Here is a 13,997-nt window from a genome sequence, read left to right on the forward strand (position 1 = left end):
TTGCTGTATATATTTGCACAGAGGCACTTGGCTCTATTCTATTAATGTTTTGGTAGAAATCATGGAATGCCCAAACATAAGGGTTGTAGCCTATGCTAGTCCTACTCACAGCAAACCCACTGGAATTAAGGAATATGACTAACTTAGGTTCATTAATTCCATGTTCCTTAATTTCAATGGTTCTCCTCCAAGTAAGACTTACTTAGATAGACAAGCACACTGCATGTTGTTGAGGAAGCGACAGCTGAAAGCTTACCTTGACTGACAAGGAGATCCACCTTTCACTAGTGAGAGTTTTCTGACAAGATGCTACAGCAATCTTGTTGGTTTTAAAGAAGTTAAGATGCTGAAGCAATCTTGTTGGTTTTTAAAAAAATTAATCAGCCTCAACTCACGGCCCACACAACAGGCACTTTGGAAAAATCGCCCTTTCAGTCCCTTTGAGGCTGTGAGTCTGGGATGCAGTGTGTTGTCTGTAGAATTGCCCTAGTTAACAAATCAACGTGGCTCCAAGTCTGAACTCTCATGCCAGCTCCTGGAGTGCATCTCAGGTCTCCCCTAGCGTGATGTGCACAATTACTCCATCTGCCCTTGGGGTGCAGATTCCTTGGCCTAACAAGCGCTAATGTAACAGGCATGCTCCAGCCAAGTCCATTGCAGCTTTATATATTTTGCTCCTCCGTGTGAGTGAAGGTCATGGAGTAAGGTTGCTGCAGCACCAGCTGCTGATGGGACTAGGTACTGGTGCCCAAATCTCCATCTTGTTCGGTTCCTTGCTCTTTCCCAAGAAGGGGATGATTCTGGCATGCATTCAGAGATGCATCATCTTGATGATTTTAAAACAGACTGATAGTTGATTCTAAAAGCTTCCCACCTCCAACAGTGCAAAGATTGCCAAGTTGAATTCTGTTGCATATGCACAAGCTGAAATGTAAACTGCAACCAGCTGCTCAAATGCCAGCTGCTGTTAAAAACAGCTCCTGGTGTGCAGCAGGATGGATATGAGTATGGAAAGCTCTGCAGGATATGTGGAAAGTGACAAGTGATCAAGGAAGAGACTACACAGGGTGTGATCCAGCAGAAGCCTGAACATCCATTTTTAAGGACTTTTATGGCCAAACTATACACTGAATATAGTTGCGTATTTCTCTTCTCTGACATTTGCTTTTTTGAACTGAAAGCAGTTTATTGTGCTGTGAGTTTTTAGCAGAGTAACACCACATGATCTGTATCTACCTGCACTTCAACTTAACCATTTTCCTCCCAGTTTCCCCTCCACTCCGAATCAGCTCGGGAAGGGGTAATTTTAACTGAAAGACAGCCAGAAGGTACAAGTTTAAGCAGCCCTCCCCTCTAATGCTCCTTTGGTGAAACTCACAGCCTAGTGACTCAGCCTTTAGTTTACTAGAGGGGAAAATACAGGCAGTGGAATGTAATATGCAGTTTGCTCATTAGTACTTCACAGGGTTCAGCTACTGTCCTCACTTTCCCCCACTGCTTTAGCCAATAAGGCTTAAAAAGATGGAAGGAAGATAGAAGAGGCAAAACAAGGACATTTGGCATGATTTGTACCCTAGGAATAATTGGGACTAGTTTTAGGTCATAACCAAATCAGAAGCATAAACAGGGAGTTGCATTTCTTAAAGGATCGCTCTGTAGAAGGGGCCTGTGTGGAGATTGCAAGCTCTTATCAGTAGTTTTAGAACAGGGCTGGGTTAAACCCCTGACCTAAAATTCTCTCCAGCAAGGGGTCATCCTAGGGATCATATAGCACTGGGACGCAGGTTTAGTGAGGGAGGACAAAAATCAAGTTTTGCAGGGTTCTATGTATTTTGCTACTTTCTTTGTTGGATTTGTTCTTCCCCATGTGCATCACTTACTCATATACTGTATGGGAGAAGGGGGCTGCCCTCAGATGGCAGGGCAATGCAAGGCCTCTTTACCCTGTCTGAACCAGAAGTGCACCCACTGTGCTGATGCAGCACTGCAGAGCAACTTGTTCAGCTGAAGTTTGCCCAGCAGCAATATTATGCCCCTGAGGGACCAAGGAGCCTTGGAAATGGTTAAGATTAAGATGCACTGATGTGAAAAGAGAAGGAACCATGTACTTGATGAATTCTTAAAATGCCATGTGGAAGACTTTTATTCCCTGGGCTAACAGCTGGCATTTAGGGGACTTATGACCCAGGTAGAGTATATCCCTTCTTGCCAGTCTAAGACATTTCTGTTCATAATTTCACTTTATTAGGGTTGAAAGGCTAGGCTGGAAGACAAGCCTGCAGTCCAAGAACAAACACAGCTCTAAAAAAATGTGCAAGCCATCACTACCACAAGCATCAAAATTAAAATCCCTAATCAGTTGCAGAGTATGACCTCCTCAAGAAGTTCCTTCAATTCAACATCAAAGTAACCAATGTGGTGCCCTCCTAATATTGTTGGACTACATCTCCCGTCAGTTCCAACCAATACAGTCAATGATCAGGGATGATGGGAATCATAGTTCAATAAAATCTGGAGGGCACCATGTTTGCTATCGCTGTTCCAAGGCAAAGATGAACCAAACCCTACAACTGAACTGCAAACCCAGCACCCTGAGTCCTGTTTCTTCTATGGCTAAGAGCAAGTGCACCACACACACAACAAGACAAGACTGGGCAGACAGTGACACATCCTCAGTGGCCCAGAAGAGAACAGTGGCAGATTGTACATATATACACATATAAAAAAAGAGGACCATGAGTACATGGAAATGTGACATGTTCCAAATATAAGTGGGCTGCCATTTTTTCCTGGAGTGAAGCAGTCAATCCAATTCCACGCAGTGGGGTTTGGATGGGACAAGGAAAGGGGAAACTGTGCTGGTTTCAAACATAAAGGAGAACAGAAGCCATATGAATTTGAAAAGGCATAATGCTGTAGCATCACCACTAAGTCAATCAGAGATGACCCAAGTGCTTTGAAGCCATGCAGCCATGAAGTAGCCCACATCATCACCATCAGACGCAGCATTGCCATGTTCTTGCTGATGGATGTGAAGGATGGTTTGGAGGGAGGGCAGACTCCAGAGGGCAGGCGGCCCACAGGAATAGGATCCCTGGTTTTTATTTGGCCTCTTCTCTTCTGGAAGAACTTGGCTTTTCTGAAACCCTGTTTTTCTGCACCGTAGCCAACTTCATATCAAAAAGTAGAACCATGACACTGCTAATTTATGACCTATTGAGGCCTTAGGTAACCCATAACAGCCAAGGGCACCACATTTGTTTAACAAAGGGCCCCCTGTACCATCCTCAAAAGGAAGGGCAAATCAGCAGAACGAGGAAGAGACCCTGGCAGGTGCTCCAGACATGTTTCAAGTATGGCTCAAAGTCTCTCGCTTGAGCACATATGCAGTAGGAGCAGCATAGAGTCTTTGGCACTGAATTCTGTTCCCAGATCTATAGGTTCTCGCCTGGCTGATATTGAGGCTCTGTTGATGTGAAATAGTCCTCCAAGAAAGCTTGAAGGTACTCAAAGGTCGGCCTTTCCTCAGGATCCTTCCTCCAGCACTGACACATCAGATCATGCAGAGACTCTGGGCATTCTGGTGGGCAGGGCATCCGGTAGCCTCGCTCTACTTGATCAAGCACTTCCCGGTTCACCATACCTATTGGTACAAAAGCAGACAGGTGTTCAGTAAACACTGTGAGTACTGGTACTACTTGCATGTAAGTGTACATACATGCATACCACTCCTGGATCCCAGACATTATCACTTCTCAGAAAAGGAGTATGCAACCTGGCTCTTCAGTAGAACAGTTTAGCCAAAATATACAGAAGTGTCGCTAACAACGTATGCTCTTGTTTACCAAGTACAGTTCAATTTGCATTACAGTGGAGCGATTTAAGTAGTGTTCCTAAAGTCTGGCATCAAGCAGAGAGGGGGAGCCTGTGGCCCGACAGATAATGGACTCTTAACTCCCATCAGCCCCAGCCAGCAAGGACAACGTCCAGGGATGATGGGAGCCCAATAACACCTGGAGGGTCACAAACTTCCCATCTCTCACACAAAGCCTGTTACCTTTCTTCTTCTCCTGCCAGCAAACAGAGAACTAGACACTAGCTGGGTATGGGACACAGGGATTTTCCCCATAGCCCAATCCTGTAATGTGTTTGTAACATACGGATGTTTTTATTGTCTGTAGAAACAATTTTATTTTTTTATCAAACTTCTCTTGTATTTAATGTCATTTTTCTCATGCTGTACACCACTTCAGGGATTTGAGCCACCCATAATATTACTGATGTGGAACTGAACCATGAATAAAAGGGAGTGGTTTCCCCCCGTAGGCTATCATTTTGCAACAGTAATATATGAATGGGGCTTCAGAAGGAAAGCAGAAGTCTACAGAGGAATTAAAACTCTGGAGAAATCCATTTCCCATGAGACGCTTGCTGATTTTGTCTCCCATAATTGTGAAAGGTCTTATTGTTGGTGTATATCCTCCACAAATCATATATTAGCTTTCTTTTTCCAACGTTATTAATTAATTAAAATCTATCCCACCTGTCTAGCGCCCATGCACCACTCACAATGACGTACAACAATTAAAAATAAAAACAATCAAAATATATTAAAATGGAAAGAACAGGAAAAACCAAGGTGGTTGGGCGAACCCACAAGTCCATGGGCTGCATCTACTCTACCAAACCACCGGATGCAACCTCACAACTTTTATCTCCTGATCTAAACAGCATTAAAATGCTCTGCTTCCTCTTTAAAGATCCTCTGTAAAGAACAGGCAGAGGGATTTTTTTATCTCTAGTTTTGGAGCTAAGCAACACACCACATAGATCAGACATACATTTCCACAGAGTGTTGGAGGTGTGGGTGGGTAAATTGCTGACTTTCACTCTTAAAGAGCAGGCAGGCTTTATCTCTGATATTAGCACTGTAGGAGACAGTATTGTTCTGCTTTGGAGATCCCTGTCCCTTTCCATGAGTAGTGAATGAGTAGTTTGCTATAGCTGGTCTTGTGGCCCCTTTGAGCACCTGTAGAAAGGCCCACCGTATTTTTCGCTCTATTATAAGACACACTTTTTCCCTCCTAAAAAGTAAGGGGAAATGTGTGTGCATCTTATGGAGTGAATTCAGGCTGTGCAGCTATCCCAGAAGCCAGAACAGTGAGAGGGATTGCTGTATCAGTGACGGGCTGCCCTTCTCCCTCCTCGGGGAAAAGCCTGCAAGCGCCACACACACGCTCCACGCGGCTCATGAAAGGGAGTGCTGAGCAGAGCCTGGGGTGCATACAGGCTCTGCTCAGTGCTCCCTTTAAAGAATAGGTTTTTTTTCTTGCATTCCCCCTCTAAAAACTAGGTGCGTCTTATGGTCAGGTGCGTCTTATGGAGCGAAAAATATGGTATATAAAAAAACACACTTACCTGGATATGGTACTCGGCCCTTCGTGGCCAGTTCAGTCAGCAGTATTCCAAAGGACCATACATCTGACTTGATGGTGAATCGACCATAGAGAGCAGCTTCTGGGGCAGTCCACTTAATGGGGAATTTAGCACCTGAACAAGACAGACAAGCATATTGTAAAAAAACAAAACATGTCTTATTCAGCACACACAAAAGGAAGAAATGAAGGATGTTGGCAACCAAGTCTTCCACTACTTCTGCATCATTCACCAGCAGTAGCAAAAGTGCAGGAATCCAGGACATAGAATCATAGAAATATACTCAACAGTTTGTCATGTTGGCATGAAGGCTGCCTTTTCACGTTGTCTTGATAACGCTTCCTGCTTTTGGGCCGCGGGGCTTTTACTCTGCATTGCTACCCAGACTTCTTCCCGCTCTGAAGCACTAACTAGTTTGCAGCTGCTTATTTCTTCCAAGTGGAAAGTGCAGCTCATACCTTGCCTTGCTGTGTATTCATTGTCCTCAATCAGCCGGGCCAGTCCAAAGTCAGCTACCTTGCACACCAGATTTTCCCCCACAAGGATGTTGGCAGCTCGGAGATCTCTGTGTACGTAGTTCATCCTCTCCACATATGCCATGCCAGATGCAATCTGGAACAATCCCAAACACAAAAGAAAATCAGTGTGGTGGAATAGTTAAGGTAGAGCTTTCTAAACTGTGTTGTGACACATTAGTGTGTTGGTTGCAGTGTGTAGGTGTGTTGCACGAATGCTCCCCACTCTCCTCCTGGGCTGGAAAGGGTTAGTTTAACCGCCGGTTGGCTAGTAAAACTGAATTACCATGTCACAAAATGAATTACTGCGTCGTGAAAGGATCCATGTCCAAAAAGTGTGTCACCGACTTGAAAAGTTTGGAAAGCTCTGAGTTCAGGACTAGGACTTGGGACGCCAGGGTTCAAATCCCCACTCAGCTATGAAGCTCGCTGGGTGACCCTGGGCCAGTCACTGTCTCTCAGCCTAACCTACCTCACAGGGTTGTTCTGAGGATAAAACAGGGAGAAGGAAAACAATGTATACCAGTCTGAGGTCCTTGACGTTCAGGTGGGATATAAATGTAGTAAAAAATATACATTACAAATTTGCGTGAATGATTATTATGATCTATCAGAGCTTACCCGTAAAGCATTAGTCAAATCAGCCAGCTCTATTCAGCCCAGGGTTACCAGGATTCAGGTAACTTATGAAGATATAGACTAATGTAGTAAAGCCGTGTGTGTGTGTGTGTGTGTGTGTGTGTGTGTGTGTGTTAAATGTCAAACCAACCAGCAAAAGCAACGAACTTGGAGGCAAATGAGCCTACAGTTCTCTTGAAAGCAGAGGGGCTGAATAAAGCTAAACCTATGAAAAATGAAGTATTTGTCAGCCAATATCATGTGGGCTGCCTATCCTGCATAGCTGCTAATGTTGCACTGACTGAAACAGATGTTCACCAGCACTCTGTCTCAGCTGGCGCACACAGAAAATGAGATATGGGAAGAGGCTTGAATGCCAAAAAGGGAGAGAGACATGGTCAGAGATCTTATATTGGTTTAAAGGAAACCAAAGGGCCCTGGAAAATGCTTCCCCAATAAGACCCCCACCAACAGAAAAGCAGCATGTCAGGGAGACAGATTTTACAACAGCTAGTTGTCTTGCTAAATATTTGTATGCAGGGAGATACTATTATAGGCAAACATGCAAAATAGGCAATCCTCCACCAGCAGCCTAGAGTCATACAGATCTGGAAAAGCAGCATCCTTCAAGCCTACAGCATATGTAGATTGGCTCTTAAAGCATGCTACACTCACCTGAGCCGCCATATCTACCAGTTGGGGCAGCCTCAAGTACTTGCCCATCTCCCCTTTCAAGAAATCCAGGAGGCTCCCTAGAGCAGAACATACAATTGTCAGTAATTGAAGTTGGAGCAAACCCTAAACCCTTGCAGATGTTTTCCCTCTGCAGAATATGCAGCTGTTTCAATCTCACAGAGCAAACAATACAATTTAACTAAGCCAACGAGCTGTTTTTTACAGAGCGTAGAAAGAATTTAAGCCCCAACAAAAACCCTTTATTAGTTTTTTCTCACATCTTGATTGAACTGTAATTTACACTCCTCAAATGTTGCAGCAACATGGGAAGCAAGGGCTGAATTGTAAGTCAGTGGTTTGCCAAACAATCACCAGGCCTCTTCAGTGCTTATTCTTATTTATTAAATTTGTTAAAGTCACTTTTATCTTGCCTAGAGCAACCCAAAGCAACTTAAGGTAAAGGTAAAGGGACCCCTGACCATTAGGTCCAGTTGTGGCCAACTCTGGGGTTGCGGCACTCATCTCGCTTTATTGGCTGAGGGAGCCAGCGTACAGCTTCCGGGTCATGTGGCCAGCATGACTAAGCCGCTTCTGGTGAACCAGAGCAGCGCACGGAAATGCCGTTTACCTTCCCGCCGGAGCGGTACCTATTTATCTACTTGCACTTTGACGTGCTTTCGAACTGCTAGGTGGGCAGGAGCAGGGACCGAGCAACAGGAGATCACCCTGTCACGGGGATTCGAACCGCCAACCTTCTGATCGGCAAGTCCTAGGCTCTGTGGTTTAACCCACAGCGCCACCCGCATCCCTCAAAGCAACTTACAAACAGGTAATAAACCCCACACAGATACAATAAAACCACACAAACAACAATTCAGCCCACATCTGTAACACATCCATTTGGTTATGTCAGGCATGGCCAAACTTGGCCCTCCAGATGTTTTGGGTCTACAATTCCCATCATCCATGACCACTGGTCCTGTTGGCTAGGAATGATGGGAGTTGTAGTCCCAAAACATCTGGAGGGCCAAGTTTGGCTATGCCTGGGTTATGTGAATTGGTGCTTAGATGATGCCTAATTGACAAACTCATTTTCCAAATGCTGCCTATTCTGAATGACGGGGTAAAATGTTTCTGCTCCCAACATTAGATTTCTAGCCCATTTAATTTTGCCCTTTCAGTCTGAGGGAGAGAACATCCAAACAAGGCATCCTTAATGCCTGCCCTTAACACTGCCCTTAATACATTGCTCACCTTTACACATGTATTCTGTTACAATATAAATGGGTTCCTCCGAAACCACAGCATAGAGCTGCACCAGCTTCTCATGGCGCAGCTTCTTCATGACCTGTGCCTCCTGCAGAAATGCCTCTGGAGACATTGTCCCAGGTTTCAGAGTCTTTATTGCCACCCTGGTGGTGCCATTCCAGGTTCCTAGAGTAGAAATATAAGTAGATTAACAAGGCATCCTTTTCACTAATGAACACTTAAGCTGGTACCATGCCTCCTACGGTTTGTGCAGTCAGGGGCCTTGCCTAATTTCCCCTTGCTGAAAGACATGGCCTGAAATATGCCCATCAGACTAGAAGGCGAATTTTGTGGCTCAGGTACCTGCTAGAAATCCTTACCCATCCACACTTCTCCAAAACAGCCTTGCCCAAGCTTCACCTCTAACCGCAGCGACTCCCGGGGGATTTCCCAAGCATCCTTTGCCAGACCTTGTGTTTGAGGCTTGCTGGTTGGGCAGACATTGGTGAGACGATGACACAAGCCATCTGCATGTTCTGGGGAAGAGGAACATAGATATCACAATAAAGTATAAGAAACATCACTTTAAGTGAAACGTGTCTTAAGAATATGGAACTATTTATCGCCTTCTCAAACCCAGTTTAAATCTCCTTGAGTCTCTATTTCTTATACTCTCTCTCTCCCCCCCCCCTCTCTCTCTCTCTCTCTCTCTCTCTCTCTCTGTGTGTGTGTGTGTGTGATTTTTCTATATAAAATGTTCTTCAAATCCCAAGGAAACACTTAAATGGGACAAGCACGGGACAAGCACCAGAACACTTTCTAAGGTGTCTCAGACTGCATTTCCTATAAGGATTCATTGCCCTACTTAATTGTTCTACCTAACTCAGAGAAAAGAAATTGCAAAAAACAGTTATTTCCCAAAAAGTGCCTTCTTAGAACCAGGTTCCTAATGCCAGATACTGACTCCAATGTAAGAGAAAGAAACTTATCACAACTTCAGAAGCACTATCTATGATTCATCAAACATCTTACCATGCTAAGAAGTGATTTTAAAATCTTAAAATACAGTTATGAAAGGCAGATATCTATGTCTTGGTCTGATTTCATACTGATTGCCTACTAGAATTTCCAGGTTGCTGCTAGAATCTTATAACCATTTCATAATTGCCCACAATTCTACATTATCAGCTAGAAGTCCACATTGTTGGAAACAACTAATATCTTAAAGCTCTGAAGACTACTGAATGGTTGTTCAGTTGGGACTCAGAAAGTGGCAGGTCAGCTTAGGGCCAGTTCAAAGCAAACAGTGCTCCCATAATTCAATTAGGAACTGCACATTTTCTTGGATGCAGTGAAGTACTACCAACATGATCAGAACCATCTATGTCTGAAGACAGAACATCATCCAAGAAGCTGCCCAGCTTCTTTTCCCTACCATCTTGATTACCAAATGTAAACCGACTTTCTTTTTTCATCCCATCTCTCTCACTATTTACCATTCTTCACCATCACCTGACAATCACTTCCTGTCTCTAACACTGTGCCAGTATCTACCCAGGTCAGAAGTATCCAGAAAATATGTATCTTTCCAACTTATTCTCTTCTCCAGCAGAAACCTCTTGAAAGGGTGCACCTTGTTCAGTCTTGCCATCTTGCCATCCTGCTTGATGCCAGGCAGACTGAGATTTGCGGCTTTCTGGTGCAGTGGCAGCTTGACTATAATACCATTACAACCTTTCGATTTCATGAAATCATAGAACTCTGGAGTTGGAAGGGTCATCTAGTCCAACCCCCTGCAATGCAGGAAATTCTGCCTGGGTGGGCTCAAACCACCAACCTTCTGGTTACAAGCCAGACACACTGATGCTCAAGATCATGATGGATCAGTCTGCTTAATTATCATGGAATAATATACAGGGAGCCAATATAAGGAGCCAATATGCTGTTTTATGGTAGTGGGTGGCAATCTCTGTAAGTACTTATGGTGCCCATAAGATGCTGTCCAAGTATGTTCACTTTTGCTTTTTAGTTCAAGGTACCTTAGACAGAGCCTCTGTATTCTGCAATGAAATCCTGTATTATCTGAAGCCAAAATGGCACTTACTGGAGTAATAGGCCACCAGTTGCTGAAGGCTGCTGAACTGTGTGCGGGAAGTGATGTAGAAGCCACCGTTGTCCAGCTTGCGGATCTTGTAATGCTTCACGTTGAGTCCCTTGGCATTGTCAAAATCTGAGACAGAGAGGCAGTAGGCACCTACCAAGAAAAAGCGGACACAGCTCAGGATTGGGTTTAAGAGATACTTTGCAGCCACTGTTTAGCAGAACTTACTACCAGTTATTCATTATTATTAGACATTATTCATTATTTCAAAGGTTAGAATAATATTAGACGTAATAATATTAGAATAATATTATACGTTATTCATTATTTCAAAGGTTAGAATAAAATATTAACAACGCTGCAGAAGTTCAGATCAATGTTTCCCAAACTTGGGTCTCTAGTTGTTTTTGGATGACAACTCCCATCATCCCTAGCTAGCAGGACCAGAGGTCAGAGATGATGGGAGTTGTAGTCCAAAAACAACTGGAGACCGAAGTTTGGGAAACCCTGGTTTAGATGCCCAAGGAACGAAGAAGAGGTGAAAGACTGTAGCTCAGTGGTAGAGTCCCTGAATAATAATAATACCCTGCGCATCTGGCTGGGTTTCTCCAGCCACTCTGGGCGGCTTCCAACAAAAAGATTAAAAATACATTAAGACATCAGTCATTAAAAACTTCCCTAAACAGGGCTGCCTTCAGATGTCTTCTTTGCAAACCAAAGGTCCCAGGCTCAGTCTCTGGCATCTCCAGGTAGGTCTGGGAGAGACCCGCCTGAGATTCTAGAAGTATGTTGTCTATCGACATTGACAGTACAGTAGTGCCTCGCAAGACGAACGCCTCGCAAAACGAAAAACTCGCAAGACGAAAGAGTTTTCCGTTTTTGAGTCGTTCCGCAAGACGAATTTCCCTATGGGCTTGCTTCGCAAGAAGAAAGCCCATAGGAAAATCTCCGGGGACCTCTTTTAAATGCTGGCGGTGGGGAGCAAAGCCTTTCGCCCCCCTCCGGCCTTCAGAAGAGGTCCAGGAAGGCCGGAGGGGGCCGAAAGGCTTTGCCCCCCACCACCAGCATTTTAAAAGCGGTCCGGGATAGCAGGGAAGCCCCGGACCGCTTTTAAAATGCTGGCCGTCGGGAGCAAAGACTTTCGCCCACCGCCGGCCTTCAGAAGAGGTCCTGGACCTGAAGGCCGGCGGGGGGGCAAAAGTCTTTGCTCCCCCCCCCCGTCGGCCTTCCCGGGATAGCGGAGAAGCGCAGCGCGTTTCTCCGCTATCCCAGACGGCTTTTGAAGGCAGGCGGGGGGGAGCAAAGACTTTCGCCCACCGCCTGCCTTCAGAAGACCTCCGCTGTCCCGGGGGCTTTTAAAATGCTGTGGGTCGGCAGCGAAGGCTTCGCTGCCGCCCGCCAGCATTTTAAGATCGCCCCGGGACAGCAGAGAAGTCTCCACTGTCCTGGGGGCTTTTAAAATGCTGGCGGGCGGGCTTTTAATATGCTGGGGGTCGGCAGCAAAGCCCTCCTGTCCCCGGAGCTTGCAGGGCGGGAGGTGGGGAGAAGGGCTTTTCTTCCCACCGCCAGCCTTCAGAACAGCCTTCTGAAGGCTGGCGGTGGGAAGAAAAGCCCTTGTCCCCCCCCAGCCTTCAGAAGAGGTCGGGGGACAGACTGTCCCCGGACCTGGTCTGAAGGCGGTTTCCATAGGAACACATTGATTGATTTTCAATGCATTCCTATGGGAAACCGTGCTTCGCAAGACGAAAAACTCGCAAGAAGAAAAAACTTGCGGAACGAATTAATTTCGTCTTGCGAGGCACCACTGTACTCAGCTAGATGGACCTATCATTTGGCTCAATCATCTGGCTCAATAAAAAGCAGCTTCCCAAATTCCTATACCCGGATTCATATGCATATACCCTGATTCAGCCAGCACGGATGCGATATGGTCCATCTTGTAAAAAATGAGAACAAAGTACAGTATAGGAAAACTAATATATTAAAAACCTTATCTACTCATCATTTCCTTGTGGCACTTTAGGATGGGGGAAATGTTGAACACACAGGTTTTCAAGGAAGCCTCTCACATGTCTTCATGACATGTCCATGAAAGGAAGCTGGTGCTGCCGTCAGCAGGTTAGTAACTTCACAGCAGAATTCACATGAAGGGAGGGGGGCAGGATGCAGAGTAGATACCTTTGAAGAACAAAAGCAGCTGGCAAGGCCAGGTCTGTCTAATTATGGCCTCCAGCTGGCTCAGCCTCCACTCTGATCCTGTCAAACTTCAGCAGCTAATTTGTGCAGGGTTAACGTAAAGCTCAGAGACCTTTGCTGCAGCACCTCAAGGGAAGGGAAATAGGTACTGGCAGCAAATCTATAGGGAACTGTGCTTTCTTCCTGTATTGCTAATGCTATGCACCAATTATATGGGGAAACTGCTGTTGCATTAACACCCAAAAGCTGACACAAGTTCTGTGGAAGCTAGGATTATTGGGCAAAGGTTTTCAAAACACAGGACAGCAGCATTTTTGAAACTGGCTTTTTAAAAGAGCTCTTGTGTGTTACCCGCAACACATGACTGCAATTAATAATGTGAATGAACTATTTAGTACCTGAATGGGATATTAATGTTCTGTAAAGTTTAAGGCCATTAGTAAAGCATAGGTAAGGGTAAAGGACCCCTAACCGTTAGGTCCAGTGCGGACGACTCTGGGGTTGTGGTGCTCATCTCGCTTTATTGGCCGAGGGAGCCGGCGTACAGCTTCCGGATCATGTGGCCAGCATGACTAAGCCGCTTCTGGTGAACCAGAGCAGCGCACGGAAACGCCGTTTACCTTCCTGCCAGAGCGGTACCTATTTATCTACTTGCACTTTGACGTGCTTTCAAACTGCTGGGTTGGCAGTATTAACTCTTCCTCTTCTTTGGCTTCTTGTATGCTCCTAACATCTGCTCCAGAGGGTTGGGGGGAGCCTTCCAGAGCAGATGGGAACCCCCTCTGGAGGCTGGGGGGAGGGAGAAAAGAAACTGGAGCTTCTGTTGTGCAAATGATTTCCTTAGAGAGTGATCCCTGTTAGGAAGACAAATACCTAGCTAGGTACCAAAGACATCCTGGCCACATTGGCTACTGCTTTTGTCCTCAATGGAATCACCACCATCCCATTCCTTCTGCTCTGTGGCTAGCCACAGAGTGTCTCGCACATCACACATTATTTGTATGTCAGCTCTCAACTTTAGTTCCAGGCAAAAACATCTACAACATAATAAACCACCAGGTTACAGAGGTTGCATGAGCAAAACTTTCTATGTAGAGATAATTGGCAACAGAACCAGATACCCGGATTCTGAAGTGAGAAAAAGCTGAACTCTGCAACCTGCATGAATTATTCAAATTAAGCATGCTTTCCCTTATTTTGTTTAGATA

General features: G+C 45.2%; 1 protein-coding gene across 2 annotated transcripts in view; it reads right to left on the reverse strand.

Annotated features, from left to right (window-relative positions):
• Positions 1-364: 364 nt before the first annotated feature.
• Positions 365-13,997, reverse strand: part of SRC (SRC proto-oncogene, non-receptor tyrosine kinase) — a 90,397-nt gene continuing 76,764 nt past the window's right edge. For both annotated transcript variants that reach the window (XM_081867777.1, XM_081867778.1), the window contains 7 exons: positions 10,597-10,746; positions 8,873-9,028; positions 8,499-8,678; positions 7,245-7,321; positions 5,895-6,048; positions 5,419-5,550; positions 365-3,643 (listed from right to left, as the gene is read on the reverse strand). In XM_081867777.1, the coding sequence (XP_081723903.1) occupies positions 3,435-3,643; positions 5,419-5,550; positions 5,895-6,048; positions 7,245-7,321; positions 8,499-8,678; positions 8,873-9,028; positions 10,597-10,746 (1,058 nt within the window). In that variant the 3' untranslated portion in view covers positions 365-3,434. The remainder of the gene's footprint in view (positions 3,644-5,418; positions 5,551-5,894; positions 6,049-7,244; positions 7,322-8,498; positions 8,679-8,872; positions 9,029-10,596; positions 10,747-13,997) is intronic.

The sequence above is a fragment of the Podarcis erhardii genome (genome assembly GCF_964252035.2).
Source record: "Podarcis erhardii genome assembly, chromosome: 6".
NCBI lineage: Eukaryota > Metazoa > Chordata > Lepidosauria > Squamata > Lacertidae > Podarcis > Podarcis erhardii.